Raw genomic sequence first — 17,866 nt, 5'->3', positions numbered from 1 at the left:
GCATCCACCCAGAGAAGCTTCCATGGGTGTCAAACATTGGCATGAAGAAGTTTGGCTCACTACTAACAAAATAACAGGAATCGGTGCCCAATTATAACGTGAATTTAAAACACAAGTTCTGACATCAGCTGATAAAAATGGTAAATGTAAGTCAGGTTTCTGTTGATTAGCAACCAGATGCAGCATTCATTAAGGGTTGCTCTTAATAACAAGCCATTACGTTTCCTTGCAACACGTACCGACATTGTTAAGCTTGGAGATCTCAGATGCTGGAAAGAGCTGGGACAGACGGCCTCATTAACAGAGCCAGCAGCTGCTACCATCGCTGCGGATTCCATTTTTAGGAATAAGCAACTTTCAGCACCATAAGAAAACAAAAAGACAAAGCAACACAGAGCACGGTTATTTATTTTGACAGCTGTGGTTTCGCTGTTTTAACTGTTTAGGATGGTTCTAAAGGAAACCCCAAAATGTATTTTGCAAAAGTAACGAAGCCTCGCTGAGCACAGCCCAGCTCTGAGAAGGGGCTGGGAGGCCCCAGGCACAGGTTGTGGGGCTGGGGACAGAGTGTGACCCCTGGGGCCAGTGGGAAGGTGACACAGAGCCCCTGGGGGGGTCAGCACTGGGTAACCCTGGCAACAGGCATCCCACTGCCACCACACAGGTGGCACCAGCCTGGTTGGAGCAATGCAGCACAACAATGGCTTCATCATTTTTTTTGTGTTTTGTTTAACTAAATACAAGATTCTATGATAAGGGCTCCCTGCATGCTCAGGAGGCAGAGCCTGCAGGGGTCCACCATGATACCGTACCATCACCACCAGGGAAGGGAGCAGGGGGGCAAAGGCAGAGCATGGAGGAACCCAGGGAGAGAAGGGGAAGAGAGAAGCTTTCAAAAGTGTAGGCTGCCCCAGGCCCCCGCAGCTCTGCCAGCCTTCCCTCACATGCCCCTCCAAGCAGTTGGTGAGCCCACATTCACCTGAGACTGCAGCAGGTGCACTCAAGACCTGAGCTGTCACGCTCAACTGTCAGGAGAACAATTTGATAGAAGTGTCAAGGGAGCGATCAAGAAAACCTTGGAAAGGAAATTAAAACATACATGTTCTCACAATTACAATCCACTTCAAACTTGTGCTAACTGAAATCTGTATTTACCCAATGCAAAGTAACTGCATAATTGCACCCCTCAGAAATGTCTACAAGACTAAACATGTGCTACATGCACTGCGGGAACAGCTGGTCCTCCACTGCTGCTTCAGGACGTCCACTGCCTCAGCTCACTGCCCCTCCTCTGTCCTCTCCTAAGCACTGTGCGTGGCACTGTAATTCTCCTTACTGGAAAAGGCAATAAGAATCAGCTTACCTGGACCCTTCCAGCTTTCCATTATGACAAGTGAGAACCCAATCCTCCGGCTGGCACAGCTGGCTGTGATCCCAGCACACAGCCTTGGGCCTGAAGGACCACACCTGAGCCCACTTTTCCCACTACCACAGACTTTCCCTCAGCTGCAGCAGCATCTCAGCAGTTGTCACCATCCCAGCAATGCCTGAAATCCAGCCAAGGTGACTAAGTCCTCTCCAATGCAATGCCCACAGCTCCATGCAACAAATCCGCACTGAGAATGCCTCTGCACAGCTTTACTGAGATGACCAAGGGGCACAGAGAGTGCACATCTGAGTTCAAAAGGAAGAAGAGCAATTATCTGCAAAGTCTTAACTACCTTCCAGAAGTACAGCAATAGCTTTTCCTTGCCCTCTATCTCCCACAAGACACAGGAGGTAAAGCTAACTAACTACTCACAGGTGCAGCGCGTGTTATGTTAGCTATCAGATGTGCCAGCCACTGCTGGAACACTGCAGCAGCAAAGCCTCCTCACCTGCCCACAAGTCACATACAGTGGCAGCAACAGCAGGTTCAGAACTGCAGGGCTCTTGGTTCCCTGTTTTCTGCCCCATCCATCAAATCAATTTCCCTTGGCAGGGAATTAAGCACACTAATTATTTCTGTCCCTGGGTATTCCACCCCCTCCAGCTACAGCGTCCAGACAACTGTTGCCACTACATCTGCAGAGCAGGAGAGAGCTATGGAGGAATCCTGAAACTCCTGACACAGTAATGTGATGAAGCAATAGCTAATGCTTTAAGCTTTACAGTTCTATTTTTAAATCACATTTACATCCCATAGTCAGTAACAAAACAGCAATAAAAGACAAGCCTAAACTCAGCCCCATCTCCCCTAGCCAAAAGATCATAAAAAAAGCCCACAACAAAAACAAACAGAAACCAACCACCATCACCACACTCACAGGATGCAATCTTACATTTCAAACTTTCTAACAATTCAGCTGGCAAGGCTTCCCACCCACCCAGCCCCCCTCCCCAGGAATGCATTTTTCAAGGCATTAGTCCCTTCCCCACTTCATACAGCTCTCAACAATCACTTACTTCTCATGGTCTCTGCTACAAACACGATCAATTGCACAGTAAATTTCTGAAGGCTTTCAGACCACAGATTTTGCTCCATTTGTAATCGCAAACTAAAACTGTAGGAGCACGAAGGCAGCTCACCCAAACTGACAGCTATGGTTTAACCACTACTCGTTTGGTGCGAAAACCAAGCAGTGCTACGAGGAAGGGGTTTGCATGGACAGTGCATCGACAAAGACGCCCCAGTGCCCACACAGCTTCTGGTCATGGTTATCCCAGCAAAACAACATCCTTGCTCCTCTAACACCTTATGTTGCAGTGCTCCTTAGCCAGGTAACGAAGCACATGGGGCTGGGCATTCCTGCACACATCCACCTACTGCCAACCGTAGACCAAGGCCCTACTCTGGCCAAGCCGCATGCATCACAAAGCCTTCCTGTTAAAGGAGAGGAGAACAGTAACATGCTTTGCTGCAAATATTACCGCTCATCAAGTTCTGCTGAGAAGCTGCCAGCTGGAAGGATTCCGATTACGATAACGTAACACCGTGTGCAGCAACATTTTCCTTTCTCCCCCTGCCACCCCAGCACAGCAAGCTGTGATGGTGCTGCCTGCAGCCTGGGTGGTGAATTTCCCATGCGGGTGACATCAGATTCACTCATGAGGATATTCTGTAGCATGTAATTAGAATTTTTGCTTCTAATATGAAAAAAAACAAAAACAACAAAACTTTTTTTCCTTTTAATTTTTATACAAACCACTGAAATCAACCACATTAAAAAAAATCACACAGGATAGTGACAACTGATATTAAACAGCTATTCACATATGTCCCAATACCACAAGACTCATACACCCGCTCAGCTCTCCCCGCTGTAGGAAATCCAAATGACTTCAGTGCATAAAATGAAACATATGAATTAATCACTGCTTTTTCTGCCCTCAATCCACAACGTTATTAATTCAGGCTGAAAATACATGTGCTTCAGAACAAAGAATCACCCAACAAGGGACTGTGCAGCTCGTACGCATTCAGCAATGCAAAGCCAACCTGGAAATGCAGAATCGCAGGTCCCGCTTGGAGGGTTATCACTGAAATGGTTATCAGTGCTTCAGCAAAGCTGGGCAAAACATCCTGCTTAAATCCTGCTGACATTACAAGCGAATGGAAACACCTCTCAAAGAGATGCTCGAAGGAAGCATTTCCTTTATGAACAGAAGTCATTACCCACTCTTTGATGCGAACCTTCAATAATTAAGGAGGGACTCGTCAGTAAAGCTGAGGGCTGGAGCTTCCTAAGTGGAAACATGTGGGAAGGTAGCCCAAACACAGGGAAGGCTTACTGCAGTGATTTATCACACACCTGAGGCTGTGGTGTGCTCACACCAATAAGTCCCTGGGAAAAGGGAGGGGAAAAAAAAAAGTTTTATTTAAAAATCATTTCAAACACAGTAAGTGGACCAAGAGCAATTCTAAGGCATCTGCATTATTTGTCAAAATAATGATGCTATAAAATAGCCAACGCTACATGTGGTAGTGTTTAAGAAAAGATGGTTTACACACACAGTTATTTTGCTCTAATGGATGCAGCACTGCTCAGCAGACTGGAGAGCCCTTTAAAGAGATCGATAGCTTTTGAGCATGACAGGGTGCATCACTGCAAATAACTACCAGAGAGGATAAGTACAGAGAGTAAAGATGAAACTTCTGAAAACCTCTGCAAGTGGGAAATCAGTCCTGCAGCTCTTCGGTATGCATTTATACCTATGGAAAGTGAAATATTTTGCATTCAGCATGATACAGTGAGTTATTTCTATAGTGTAAAAAAAAAACAAACCACCAGCAAACCAATAAAATCCAATCTCTTGTGATTTGTTGCATGGCTTCCATTCCTGGGCTTTGGCTGCTTCCCTGGATGAGTGCTCCCACTTGGCACAGAGCTCAGATGGGCACTGCACTGCTTTGCAGGACGGATGCAGGCAGCAATGGGAGCACCTGTGGCTGATGTCAGGAGGGGCTGAGCACTGCAAGCACCAGCTCCAGGTCTGTGCTACAGCTTTCTGGAGTTCAAGGGACTGCAAAGCCCTCCTGCAGCATCAACCAGATTCTCCTCTAACGGATGCATGCTCAAAGCATGGATTTTTTTATCCTTTGTTGGTGGGGTCATCTCCAAAGCAGGGCATAACAGAACAGTGCCAGTGCACACAGCTCCCATGGGCAGCAGCAGCCCAAGAGGCACTGCCATATTCCAGCAGCTTTATAGCTGCTGCTGCTGCCCTGGGGCCCCAGCAGCATGCTGATTGTTCTGGCTTCCTTGTGCACACCGCCAAGGACACAAAACTGAAAACCCCACGATTTCCAAGCACAGCTCCAGCAATAAAAGAAGCTGCTGGTAACCAGGATTTAGAAGTGAAATAAAACACTCAAGAAAGATATCCGTGTACAGGCTAATTTTCAAACCAGAAAGTGCTGACCCTTAAAGAGTGACATGTGTCGTGAGTCTAATTTCATTTGACTTTAAAGTCACAAAGGAGAAGTTCAAAACACTGTTTGTAGCCATAAGTTAGAGTTAAAAGCTATTTAAAAAAATAAAATACACACATTGATTTCTTCTGGATATAAATCCAAAAGGTAAGATTGCACAACATCAGTACTCCATATTTAATAATAACAAACAGATGGGAAAATATCATAATAAATTACTATAACCGTCCAAGCTGTGTGCCAGAACGTCTTGGCCAAATTCCCCTGCTTAACTATCTATATACCATGCACAGATCTCAGAGGACTCCATATTCCCGCAGATTGAAATATATGCATCAAGCCACTTTCTTTAAAACAATAATAACAAAATCACCTCGAGCTCCACTACAGGGCTGATAACACAGCAAAACACAAGCAAGGATTTACAGAGCTGTGCCACATCACAGCACGCAGGCAGCTGCAGGACAGATCACAAGCCCAGCACCCTGTGAGAAACACCCAGAAACGTGGATTTATCTCTGTTCTGAGGTTTGGTTCACTCCTATGACAGGGGACTGTTTTAAAGCCCAAATGATGCTTCAGATGGGACCTCATCCACTGTGTGGTATGGACACAGGCAAGACAGCTCTTCATGTTAAAAACACTCCAACCTCCTTCCCAAGGGTTCAGCAACCACCACAGCTGTGAATCCTAGAGCCTCCTAGGACAAAGAGCTATGTAACATGTCTGTAGATAGGCACCAGTGTGAAAATCACTGTGGAAAAATGCTGGGCAGCCCTGGGCAGAACTGAGCATCACAGACACACAGAGATGCAGAACTCCTGACATTCCTATCCTGCATCAAGATTGCACGCTGCTTATTATTGCACAAATTATCTTTCACCCCCTCTTTTGGAAATTCCAACTCCTCCCTGAGAAACATCTGTAGTAAATTGTAAATCAAGAAGTAACCTCAAACCTCTGCACTTCAGCTACCTGCCCCTCTTAACCCAGAGCTGTTTAGTCCACTTTTAATGGTGGTTATATCACCCAAAAGCCCCAAAGCACAGAAATCCAAACCCCAGAACTAAAACATTGTTCTAGGCACCGCACCTTACCCAAAAACAGCAATCACTTGCTCTTCAGCAGCAGCTTTACATGTGGATCTGGGAGCACCTTGGGGAAAGCCTTGTCCCCATTTTATGTAAAGACGAGGTCAGCACACAATGCAGAGCACACACCTGGTGCACTGGCAGCTGGGTGCTAAAGCACAGCATCCCCATCCACTGCCCTTCTCAGCACCCAGCAGCATGCCTGCAGCTCCAGGGCCAGCACCTACCTAGGTTTTGCTACCAGTTTCCCCAAAATGTGAGGTCTTTCATTGAGAGATTATGACTCAGAGAACTTTGGCGTGCATGCAGGAACTTCACCACAAATGGAGATGAAAATACAAGAAAGCTGCAATAGAAACGCCAGCTGTTCCGAGCCAAGGTGCAAGAGCCAAGGTACTGCCAGCACTGCAGAGCTGGAAGCTGTGAGGTGGAGCTGACTTTGAAATCCTGACACTTATCTCTTTTGACTAACATAAAATATGTACCTTGGCTTGTGCTCGCTTCCTATATACAACTGGGAGGAGGATGGCTTCACACTGCGGTTTCACCCAGTTTAGAAACGGAAGAGAAACCCATGAGAAAATCATTTCTCTAGACTAAAAATAAATAAATCTTTTTTTCTCTTCCTCTTTTAAAGGGTTTAAAGGAACATGGTGGATGTGATCAGGAGGCGGCCAAACGCATTCAGCTAGGTGGCATTCTACTTAAAGGAAAAGTTGAGTCCCATAAATTGTACAAAGATTTAAGTTCATAACAATGCACGGTCATTATTATGTTTTCTTCCCACAGATCAGTTTGCTCAACAAGGGACAAGGTAAGAAAATGCAATTGCTAATAAGCCTAGGGATAAGATCTCAATTTGGTTTTGAGACGCTGCAGTTCCACCTTTTCTTGCATGCACAAGCACACGTGTTGCCCTATGTGGAACTGACTTCTACATTTCTACACACTGTCACTCTGCACTACAAAACTTTGCTTTTTAATTAAAAGACAAAAATATTAACTTCATTTTCCTGATCCAGAAATCTCTCCAAACCACCGCATTCCCACAAAAAATTTCCATCTCAAGCATTCTCAGACAAAGGAGCCTTAACAAGAAATCCCTGGGCAGCTCCTTTCATGTGGTTACTTACTTTTGCATCAGTTTCTGCAAAGACAGTGAGGAGTGACAGCCTGTTCCTGCCACGGGGAGATGAAGGGCTCCAGCACTTCAGGAGAAGATCAAACTTGACCTCTGTCTCTCATTTCATTACCCAATGCCAGCAATTCCAATAGTCTTTATACGTGGAGGGAACATAAGAAATGCAATAAACATCGAAACAGTTATGCAAAGAAACACAAAGCATAGATATGTTGCTTCATTAGCACACAGTATCATTGAGCAGCCAAACAAATACTCCTAGAAGAAATGAACATAATCTTCCTCTTCCTCCCAGTAAGAAAAAGGGAGACAAAAGGAACAGCCCAGAGCACACAAGGACACGTGTCCTGAAACCGGCCCTTTGTTCTATTGGTCAGGTCACTGGATTTAACTGGGTTTTAATGCTTGGCCAAAAACAGTTCCTGCCAGCTATAAATGGACAGGAATACTAAAAGGCTCTTCTTCCTTCAGGAACAGCATTTCCATTTCAGTGCTGTTAATGGTCCCTCTACATCTGTGGCTGCACACTTGAGATCTTGCAGAGACACGCAGAAGATGTTGCAGTTTTGCTGATGATCCTCAAGAGTGGGGTTTTTTAGAGCCTACGCCAATTAAAAAGAAGACAAAATATCTACGTTGCTTAATCCAACCGCAACTACAGTGCATTTGTGGCCAAATATTCCTAGAAGAAAGCAACCGAAATCTGTGGAATTCCAAAAAAAAAAAAAAAAAGAAAAGAAAAGCACCAAACTCCAGTATCAAATCCAGCATAAAGGATCAAGAAGAACCCGATAGAGTTGGTCTCCTTACAGAGGATCCAAGAGTCAGAGCCCTGCTCTCACTGACCCTTCTCACAGGTCCTCGCACAGCTTCATTCCCGGCTCTGAGACACCAAGTCCCAAGGCCTCAATCCTTCTGTTTGCAGTTCTGCCATATACCTGGGGAACAGCCGCCCAGGGCCAAACCATCCCCAGTGAGAACAGAGCTCAAAAACTTTCATTCAGAGCTATAATCATCCTCTATAAATTACCGCCATAAAACTTTCAGGTGGTGTAGATCAGGTCGGAGAAAGGGCATTTGAATGGTTAACCAGACAGAGATAAATCAGGTGTATGTTAGAAATGACAGCGTGATTAATGAAAAAATAAAAACGCCAGCAGTCCCTTGGATGTCCTTTAGTTTATTATTATTATTATTATTGCTCAGGGATTATCCCGAACATCAAGGTTTATTTAACTTCAGAAAAAGATAGAAAAATAAAAACAAAGCTCATCCTGCCCTGCCAGGCTCAAACTTCTGATGAAGGCACGCCTTGAAGGCGGCTCTGCCCATCTCCCATCCTCCTGCCATCAAAAGCTTGGCAATACTGCAATGAGTTTAAGTAGCCCCTTGCTGAGAGGTGTCAGCTGCTGAAGCCAACAGTGGAGCTAAGCCATTGTTTTTCCTGGATTCTCCCCAGCTTGTCCTTCTTGCTAAAAACTTCACCATCTCCCACGTTTCAGGTGCATAATACCTTAAGGTGGCCATTTGGCTTGCAGCATAATCACAGCAGACTTGATTTTTTTCTAACGAGCAAAACCAAGTAGATGGAGAATACTTGGGGCTATCCCAGCTCTTAGCACATGTGACAACTGGTAAATATTGCAGGGAGAACAAGACTGCCATTTGTCCAGGTTGGCAGCAGGGAACAAAGCGGCTTGGACACGGTAACGCAGCGAGCACTACAGGCAGAAGGAATGCACCGCTCAGGAGCAGAAGAAGCATCAGTAACCCATAACGAGGCAAAGAAAAAAAACTGAGGTGCTCTGCAGTCACCTAAGCTCTTAAAGAAACCTCATTTCAAACAGCTGTCAGAGTTTTGTTATTTTAAAAACAGAGCTCAAGGAAAAATAATCCCATAGCAGAGTATTTACAAGAACAATTTTTGTGGCTGCGGTGTGAGGTTAGCCTTGCCGGAATATTTTGCTCCAGTTTTGCAGAGGGAAAATTCATAATTCTGTTCAATTAAATAGAAGCAACCAAAAGAGATAGGAGGCCTCCCAGCAGCGGGTGCAACTGCTGCAGCTTTTCACTACCCCACAGCTTGAGCAAAGTCAGGGTGCTCCCTCCTGCCCCGTTACCTTTCCCAAACCCATCTGCAGCCCTGGACCACACGTCCCCGTTGCTCCTTGGTGCTGAGTCAGTCCTGAAGGTAAGCAGAGCAGTACAGCAGCCAGGCTGGGCCAGTGGAACTCTGCTGAGCCATGTGCAGAGCTGAGGAGCTGAGCGCTGAGGTTGTTAGCATTCCCAGGGGCTTTTCCAAGGGAGTAGGGAATTAATCACACTTGCCCGGCCACACTTCAACTGGGTAATTACATTTGACCTCCTTAAGCCCCCCAAACAAGTGGATATTGTGTTCAGGTTGCCCTGTTTAACGCGCTGCCCACGTGCATTATGAGGCCATGCTAACCCTCACCCGAGTGGTGGGAGGCTGTCAGCGGTGGGCAGCACTTCCCTCACCTGTTGTGAGCTTGGAACAGGCATGGGATCCTTTGGCAAAGGAAATGCCTTCCTATTAGACAAACAAGCAGCAATCAGTCCAAGCTGGAATGTTTGGACATCAGTCAAATCCTCCTCAAAAACGCTGAGCAGGATCAGAGCCAGAGCTATTGTTCAGTTGCACCTCTCTGAACAGGATACCAAAAATAGGTGTACCTATATATAAAGAACTGACATATCCCAACCTTGGTTTTCCTTCTGCATAGAGAGCTCTAACTGAAAAAACTGCACCAAGTCACAGGTTAACAGAAAGGCTGATGATGGAGATGCTGCCACGAGATAAGGAGAACCATCAGCTTCATAACACACACCAAGTCAGCTCCAGTACTGAGCTCAGGTGTGTGTTTGAGGAGATGCATTCTTAAATACAGGGAACCAAACTGCATTGTCTTTCTCCTATCACTAAGATGCCCAGATTTAAAATAAAGACACAGACATTTTCTTCAGCCAGCCTTGTTAGAAGGATTAAGAACTAAGGAGACATCAATGCCATGGCAATAAGCACACTAAATCCCTCACATGGAAAAAAAGCTCCCAGAATGGAAGAATGTATTTCAGAAGAAAAGGCAGAGGTTATGACGCCTTGAACATGATACACTGGCTACTTGCACACTCAAAAGCAGATGCTGTGCTTATAATTGCCAATCACTAAACCTGCTCCAGCCAAGCCAGGCACTGCCATGAATCCAAGACAGATCTGTGCATGGGTCATGGCTGCTGTCACTGGACTCTCATCAGCTAAAAGCCACATTTAAGCTAAACATGAGCAGCACAGGCTCCAAAGTAGGATACAGGTCCCTCAGCTACACCACAACACAGTCGTTAAGTACAGACAGTGTTTTCCCAAACCGTGGTGGACAAGGATCCGACTTCTCTGCTTTAAAACCATATGGGAGAAAGTTTGATTTAGCTCAACCTCAGCAACGCTCTAAGGCAAGAGCCTGACTTGAGGAGAGCCCCACTCCTGCTCGGCACCCAAATCCAGCTTCACTTTTACTAAGGAAAACCTCTGCCTGCAGAAAGCATTTTTGTTTGTTTCCTTTTCATTAAAGCTGGGACAAAAGTCAGCCACAAGAGCTGCGGAGAAACAATCTGCTTAGGGAAAGGGCTTCCCAGCTTCTGCAAGACCAGCGTTCCCATTCCACCCACTTACATTCCTGGATCAAGGGAAAATAACATCACATCCGCGGGCCGGCACTGCTTACGCAGGTCAGCATCCAGACAACATGGCAAACCACTGGGAGAGAATTACTTGTGCAGGGAAATGGTGCTTGGAGAAGTCACACACTCCTTCCAGCATCGCCATTTCCATCAGTCCTTGTTAAGGAGTGTTTTATCCCTTAAAATCATTTGCATAATTGCCGCAATCAAAGGCAGTACTTTACAGTAATGACTTTAATGGCAGATTTTTCCTTAAACATTCTTTTAAAGAGGTGCCTCCCCAGGCTGATGCACCCGCATGTGGAGAAGTAAAGGCAGGAGGTGATGCTCGGGAAATGGAGGAGGGCTGAGCTGCTTTTTGGTTTGTGCTTTGTTTACAGATCGCTTTTTGATGCTCAAAATGTATCTCACACCAAAATCATTTAAACAGCAATCTAGTGCATATATGGAAAACAGCCCCAATTATTTTTTTGTTCATTTTGACAACACGTAATCATGTTATGGGGGAACCTGGCTCCTTTCCAGGCTAAAAGACTAAAATAAGGTCTTCTAAGTGTGTCCATGTCTCACCCTCTATGCTTTCCCTGATTATATGTTAACAATAAAGTTACAGAAATATAAAGCCTGTCAAGCTACATTCAGTGCATATAGCTGTGGCTCGTGGGCACTGGGATGTGCCATGAACACCAGCACAGCCACTGCAGCAATCAGGCAACACAAACCCAGCAGTAAAACATTAAGTGCAGATTAGAAATTGTGCACTATTTCATGCTGTTGGATCAGCAGCTGCTGACATCCACAAACAGACAAGATACCCCACCAAAAAGACATCTATGAAAAGAATTGGAGGTCCTTTCTCCAAGACACCATGTTTTTTGGGGAGAGGGCACTGCACGAACCCAGATGAGTAGGGCAGCACAGGAGTGCAGAGGAACGTGCACAAAGGTGACAGCTGCTCTGCATTTCTACAGCATAGGACTTGCTGCAGCAACTTTAATGAGCTGTTTCAGCTGAAGTCCTGCCTGATATTCCCTCAGCTGCACATCCACCCGAGAACACTCAGACAATAGCTGCAGAGCTTCAGTAGCATTGTAAATGTATATTTAAAACAGGCAAGCACCACTGGCCCAGCTCAGAAAATGAAGCCAGACTTGGAGCTTATGTGATGGCTCCAAGGGGAAACCAGCAGCAGAAGCCAGCAGGATTCCACTCTTGCTCCCACGTGCCATCCAGAGGTGTGTACCTTCTGCATTACCCACTGCAATCCCCAGCATCACCAGAGGATGCTCTGCACATGAAGCTCTCCCAGGGTCTCAGAGCATCTCCCAGCTCCAACACTCATGCACAGACCTGGGAGGAGGATTCCTGCTTAATTGAGGTTCCCAAACAAGAGAGGCCCGGATGAAGGCACGCTGCCCTTTAATGCAGGTCTAATTACATTAAAACAAAACGCTCTCGCGAACATGGAGAAAGGCTGGGGAGAGAATCAGACAAGCTATAAATTAAAGCAGAGGATATGAATACCATGCAGGCTGCAGTGTTAGGGTTAACGTGGGTCTGGAAACAGTTTAGGGAAAACCTGGTGTGACTAGGGGCCAGCTCCGAGTTTAGTTGCTTTGGGCTAATCGTTTCCTTCAGGCAGGCTACTCCAGCACACTAATAGGTTTTAATAAAAACTTCCAATTGGGCCAGTAAACCCCTCATTAAGCTGTTTTTAAAGCATGAATTTAAGAGCGGCGAGGGTAAAAGGTCACGAGGAGTATTTAATTCACAACGGCTGGCAAAAGGTGCTGTTGTGATTGAAAACACCAGAGTTCAAGTGTCCAGGGCCACATAAACATCCGACTCTGTCACTAGACCTGGTTAAGTGACAGCTTGAAAAATAGATTTAATAAGACAGAGAGAAAAGTTTCCCACTCTTACACGAGAAATAGGAACAGCAGATCACGGTAATGGCCAGGAACAGGAACAGTCACTAAGCCAGCCCAGCCCTCACCTCGCAGCAGGGAAGGACGAGGAGCAGCACTGCAGCTATCTGGGTGCCCAACTCATTGCTGCTCCCCAGCTCTCAGTGAGGCCTCGTGCGGCCATCAAGCCAAATTCTCTCGGAATGCCACAAGACCAGGGAGCGTTCTGCATCCCTGTGAATTTGCTCACCGTGATGCTTGGGTCATCTCAGCCCCACCAGCAGGCACTGCAGATGGGTCTGCAGGCATGAGCGGCTTCGCTTAGGGCACAGCTCAGCCCATGCTTACCCATCTTCATGCCCTGTAAGTTAAGTTTTAGCCCTGCACAAGCGAGGTTTGCCCCAAGTGCTCCCAACTCTCGTTTTCCTCTGCAGCCACTTCTCTGCTCACGATGCAGTGCAACTCACAGGAAAACTTCACCCCTGCCTTGGAAACGCACACTCACAAAGGAGAACATCTCAGTCTCACGCTGCGAGAGCCAGAACCCCAGCTGTGCACTCTAACATTTCATTTTATGTCAATGCACATCTAAAATTCAAGATCCCTGAAGACCTTTTAAAAGAAAATTCTCTTCGGAACAATTTGCATTGAAGTACAGAGTGAGGATTTAACAAGTAATGGAGAATTACATACACTCCGCTCTCAACTTTTTATTCTACCTCTAATCAAAACACACTTCAGCTTAAATTTTGAGATAATAGATGCCACGTAAAATTTGGGAGCAGGCAGAGATAGGGACTAAACTATTTGCTTATTCCATGTTTAGAGATTATAGAAAAAAATTGGAGTTTAACTCGACGTTCAGAGAACCTCTAATTGTCTTCTCTCCACACCAAGATTAACAAGATATTTCACTGCAAGAAGAAAAAAGCACTTTTGCTTAAAAAGTCTCCAATTCTAGCCATACAGTTGGCCTGCACAGAGTGTAGAAGTGAGGCTCTCTGGAACCATCCCCAAGGAAACATTTGCTTTGGCTCCAAATAGGACACTTTTGTGCATCAAGAGTCAAATAAGATCAGCTGTTTCCCAATCCTTCCTATTTAATGAGCCCATTGATAGCCCAAAGGTAAACAGGCACATTTCTGATTTTTTTGTCCATGTTCCTTACTGGGAATTCAGACTGCTGCTCTGAGAGATATCTGATGACTGCAGACACAGCAACGTGGAATCAGAACCTCCCCAAATGGTTGCATCACTTTCCCACACCACACCTGCATTGCTGCTCTACTGGGAGACACGGCAGCCTGCAACAAACTGAGATCTTCGCAGCCTTTCTGCAGCTCTGCTCAGCTCTTTTCTTGTATCCCACAGCACTGCAGCACTGCTGCAGCACTTCAGACCATGCATTGCACTGCCAAGCTGTCTTTTGAATATCTGGAGTTACTTAAGGTAATAAAAGGCAGAACAAAAGAAAGACGGCAAGAAACCCCGTACAGGAGCATCACCTTCTTCAAAGTCTCTGTGAGAGCAGAGGTAATAAATCACTGCACAAACCAGGCCTGCATGTTGAAAAACCTCAGGATATCTCAGACGGAAGCATCACCAGGAACTCTTGCTCCAGAATAACACATCCTTGCTCAGAAAAGGCCAGAAGTAGCCATGTTGTCAGCACCACAGATTGGCTGAAGCAGCTTTAGTCTTATTCTACACCAGAAGAAAAGATGCCCTTAATTTTAAGGAGAAGAGCAAAGACTTTAAGGAGAATAACAAGCTGGCCTTGCTGGTTGTAACATGATGGAAAACACAGCAATGGCAGCAAAGCAGCAAGGTCCTAAGCTGCAGCAAGTGAGAATTTACTCAAATGCAATGGCCACGGACACAGAAATAAAAGAAAAAAAAAGCTGCTTACCTCTGCAAGGCCTCAGATAAACAGGAATCTCCAGCAAGATACCCTTGCCTCCACTGCCAATCCTTAAATGAGGCCTGAGAAGGGGTGGATCCTGTCTCTACCCCATCTGGTCACTCAAATGCTTTGTACACACCTGAGCTCCTCTAGGTTGGCCCTGACTCCCCATCAGGTGCTCAATCACTGTTCTAGGCTGTGACTTACAAATTCCGCTATGCTGATTCTCTAGCAGATCTCTAGGTTCTGCAGCTAACAGCCAGAACCAAACCTGGCTCTGAGGATGAGATTTATGCTGAAAACAGTGCTGCCATAGGAGCCCAGCTCACCTGAAGCAGCCTGCAGGTGTGCTATGCTGGGGGCAGGCAGCACCTCCATCCATCCTCAAGGCTCCAGCAGCCCCACCTCAGGAAGGAGGAAGAACCAAAGCATCTCCAAGCACTGCAGCCAGCAAGTAGTCCATGCTCAACCTCCAGAGCACTGCATTCCAGAGAACAGTATGAGAAGGGGCCATTCCTACCTCCTGGCCAGGAGCATCACACACCTGAGCAGCACAGCCCCGTTGGGATGGACTCAGCACGTGCTCATGAAACACACTGTGATGCACCTAAAGTCAAATGTAGAACGACAACAAGTACAGCCAAGAAATTCCTGCAGCTCAGCTAATTTCAGACCAGCTCTATCCCTCAGGCTGGAGCCTACTCCAGGTTCCCAGCACAGAGTACCTCTCAGAAGCAAACAGCCCAACATGGCTGGTGCTCTGCACTGCAGAACCTCCAGCACGGCGCCCTGCAGCCCATTCCCCATACGAGGTGTGTTTTTAATAACTGTTACCTGACAGCAGTAAGAGCAAAGAGCAGAACCTGTGGCAATACCAGCTGATCCCATTTGGCCTAACAGCTTGTTGTTATTTCCAGACACCGGAGTTCTTTAAAATTCATAGGGACAGCCTGCAGTTTTAATAGAGGCTACCAAAATCTATCCTAAGATGTATCAAAAAAAAGCACGCTTCCTGGAGGGGAATAGGAAACAGTCAGCATTTACAAAGATCTCTCCAGGAATTTTTATTTATTTATTTATTTATTTATTTAAAGATCCTGCTTTGAAGTAGATGCTACCAAAGAAGAAGGCTTCCAGAGCTCAGCAATATTTAATGTACTTCTACAGCAATGGATGGCAGTGTTGTTGTTTCAGCTATATTATAACAAAAATATTGTGGTTTTCCTGTATTCTAACAAAAGTAGCTCGAGATTTACATCTCATTCATCTCACTCAGAAATAGTCCCTAAGCCAAAAACAAGGAAGGGAGAAACCCTACTGCGTACAAAGGGCTTCAGAAACCCTCATAGGGTGGCTCTCCAGTCAGGACACAAAGAAAGGACAAAAACACAGAATGCCACTCGGGAAAGGCAGCTTTTGTAAAACCACTGGTGAAAGCAGGAAGCATACAGAAGATGAATAACTTGGGTTAAAATTACAATGGGTGCACTCGCCAACACAATAGAAGTATGGATTCATATGGCAAAGTCCAGCTAGTTAAAATATCCACACCAATTTGGAGTGATTAGCATAAATGCACAGACAGGAGAGCAGTTCTCCATACTCCTCTGCTTCTCCGTTTGGTGAAGCATCACCTCACTGGTACACACACGGTAAGTGCACTGAAACTTGTTAACATGACCATTCAGAACAAGGAGAAGATGAAAATCCCTGAAGAGGATACAAGGAGGAAAAAAATAAAAGGCAGAGAGTAAAAACAATCTTAAATGTAAACAATTGACAGAGGGAGAAAGATTAAGTAAAAACTACATACCCACAAATGCACCAATAAATTATTACTGCGGATAATTTTCTTGTTTTTATTCACTTACCAAAGGAATACCTGCAAAACAAAACGGAGAAAAAAAGCAAAAATAATTAAAAACTCAGTTAATTGCTCATAGGGACTTACGCCTCAAATTACTTTGAGTGCAAACTTCACACAGCTTTTGGATTTCAAACCATCTGCCAACGAGGATGGCTGTATGCCTGCCCCACGTAACGCACAGCCCAGGGCACCATGTGGCCAACTGTTGCTCTGGCTGCCCTGTGGCCTGAAACACCAGAGCAAATTCAACTCCTTTTATGGGGGGGAGGAAAATTAAGCCTCACCTTTGCTTTGGTGTGATGAACTGCTCAGTGCGCTACAAGGCTGCATGCTGCACGGCACAGGGCACACCAGGTGCTTCCCAGCAGGAGGCAACCCAGCTGCACCCACACCGTGAACACCACAAAGCTCAATGCGTCGCTGTTTGCAGAAAAATCTTACTGCAAACGTTTTATCCAGGTGTGCAAACTTTATACCTACATATGCCTACTTTGAACAGTCCCAAAATCCATGAAGCAGCTCGCTACGTATTTCACAACGGTTCCCACGTGGGTCTACCAGCATCTACAAAGCCGTAACTTTAAAATGCACAGCAAGTTTTCACTTCGTTAATAAACACAGCTCTTTATAAAGCTATCTGTCATGAAGGGCAACCCAGCATCACTGCTCTCCACCACAGTTGTGGTGCACCGAAACAAACTCGCACGAACCATTCTTATTTCTTGGCAGAAGGAAAGAACCCCCCGAGGCTCATTTAAAACACACGCAGACACACACCAAATGAGGAATTAATAAAATACTGTATTCTTCCGAACCACATTCAGTTTTCTGACGTGTGTCTGTTGCTGATTACATCAATCCAGGCTCCGGGACTTGTCATGTGATGACAGGCAAACACTTGTGAATTTACTTCTCTGAAGATGTTTGTGATGTAAACGCCAGCGAGCCCAAACCAAACGGCCAACTCTGAACGCTAACAGCAGCAGTGCTTCTTGCAGGGCTTTTTTACAGGTATAAGCAAGCAGGTACCTAAATCCCCTAAACTTCAGATTGTGGCTTGGAATTGAATGACTGTTTTTCCTTCTCTTCCTTGCTTACATAAACAGTAGTGTTTCTTACAAAGCATATCCGTCTATCTCATTACCTTGTGCTCTGAAGCCTGAAACGTCACCTAGAGATAAGAACAAGTGAAAATATGGATTTGACAGAGAGTTTGGGATGGTGTCCATGCAGCGACTTTTGATCTGCAGATTGCTAATGCCCAAAGTTTTGCAAGTTCAAAGTATGTTCCATTCATATTTTCTAAATCAAAGAAAGGTGTGAAGCCATTCCTGTTCGTTGGCGAG

The 17,866-nt window shown here is 45.6% G+C and overlaps 1 protein-coding gene across 4 annotated transcripts in view; it reads right to left on the bottom strand.

Moving 5' to 3' along the window:
• Positions 1 to 17,866, bottom strand: part of LMF1 (lipase maturation factor 1) — a 159,954-nt gene that overhangs the window by 121,992 nt on the left and 20,096 nt on the right. Inside the window, exon 3 of one of the 4 annotated variants that reach the window (XM_042864536.1) lies at positions 16,525 to 16,535. The exons of 1 other annotated variant lie outside the window; for it this stretch is intronic. In XM_042864536.1, coding sequence (XP_042720470.1) covers positions 16,525 to 16,535 — 11 coding nt within the window. Of the gene's footprint in view, positions 1 to 3,673; positions 3,738 to 14,659; positions 14,678 to 16,524; positions 16,536 to 17,866 lie in introns of those variants that run through there. 2 more of the 4 variants (XM_042864538.1, XM_042864539.1) reach the window with 2 other exon arrangements.

The sequence above is a fragment of the Lagopus leucura genome, unplaced genomic scaffold, assembly GCF_019238085.1.
Source record: "Lagopus leucura isolate 7727_CA_CO unplaced genomic scaffold, USGS_WTPT01 Super-Scaffold_760, whole genome shotgun sequence".
Classification (NCBI taxonomy): Eukaryota; Metazoa; Chordata; class Aves; order Galliformes; family Phasianidae; genus Lagopus; species Lagopus leucura.
This window is presented reverse-complemented; position numbering and strand designations above follow the sequence as displayed.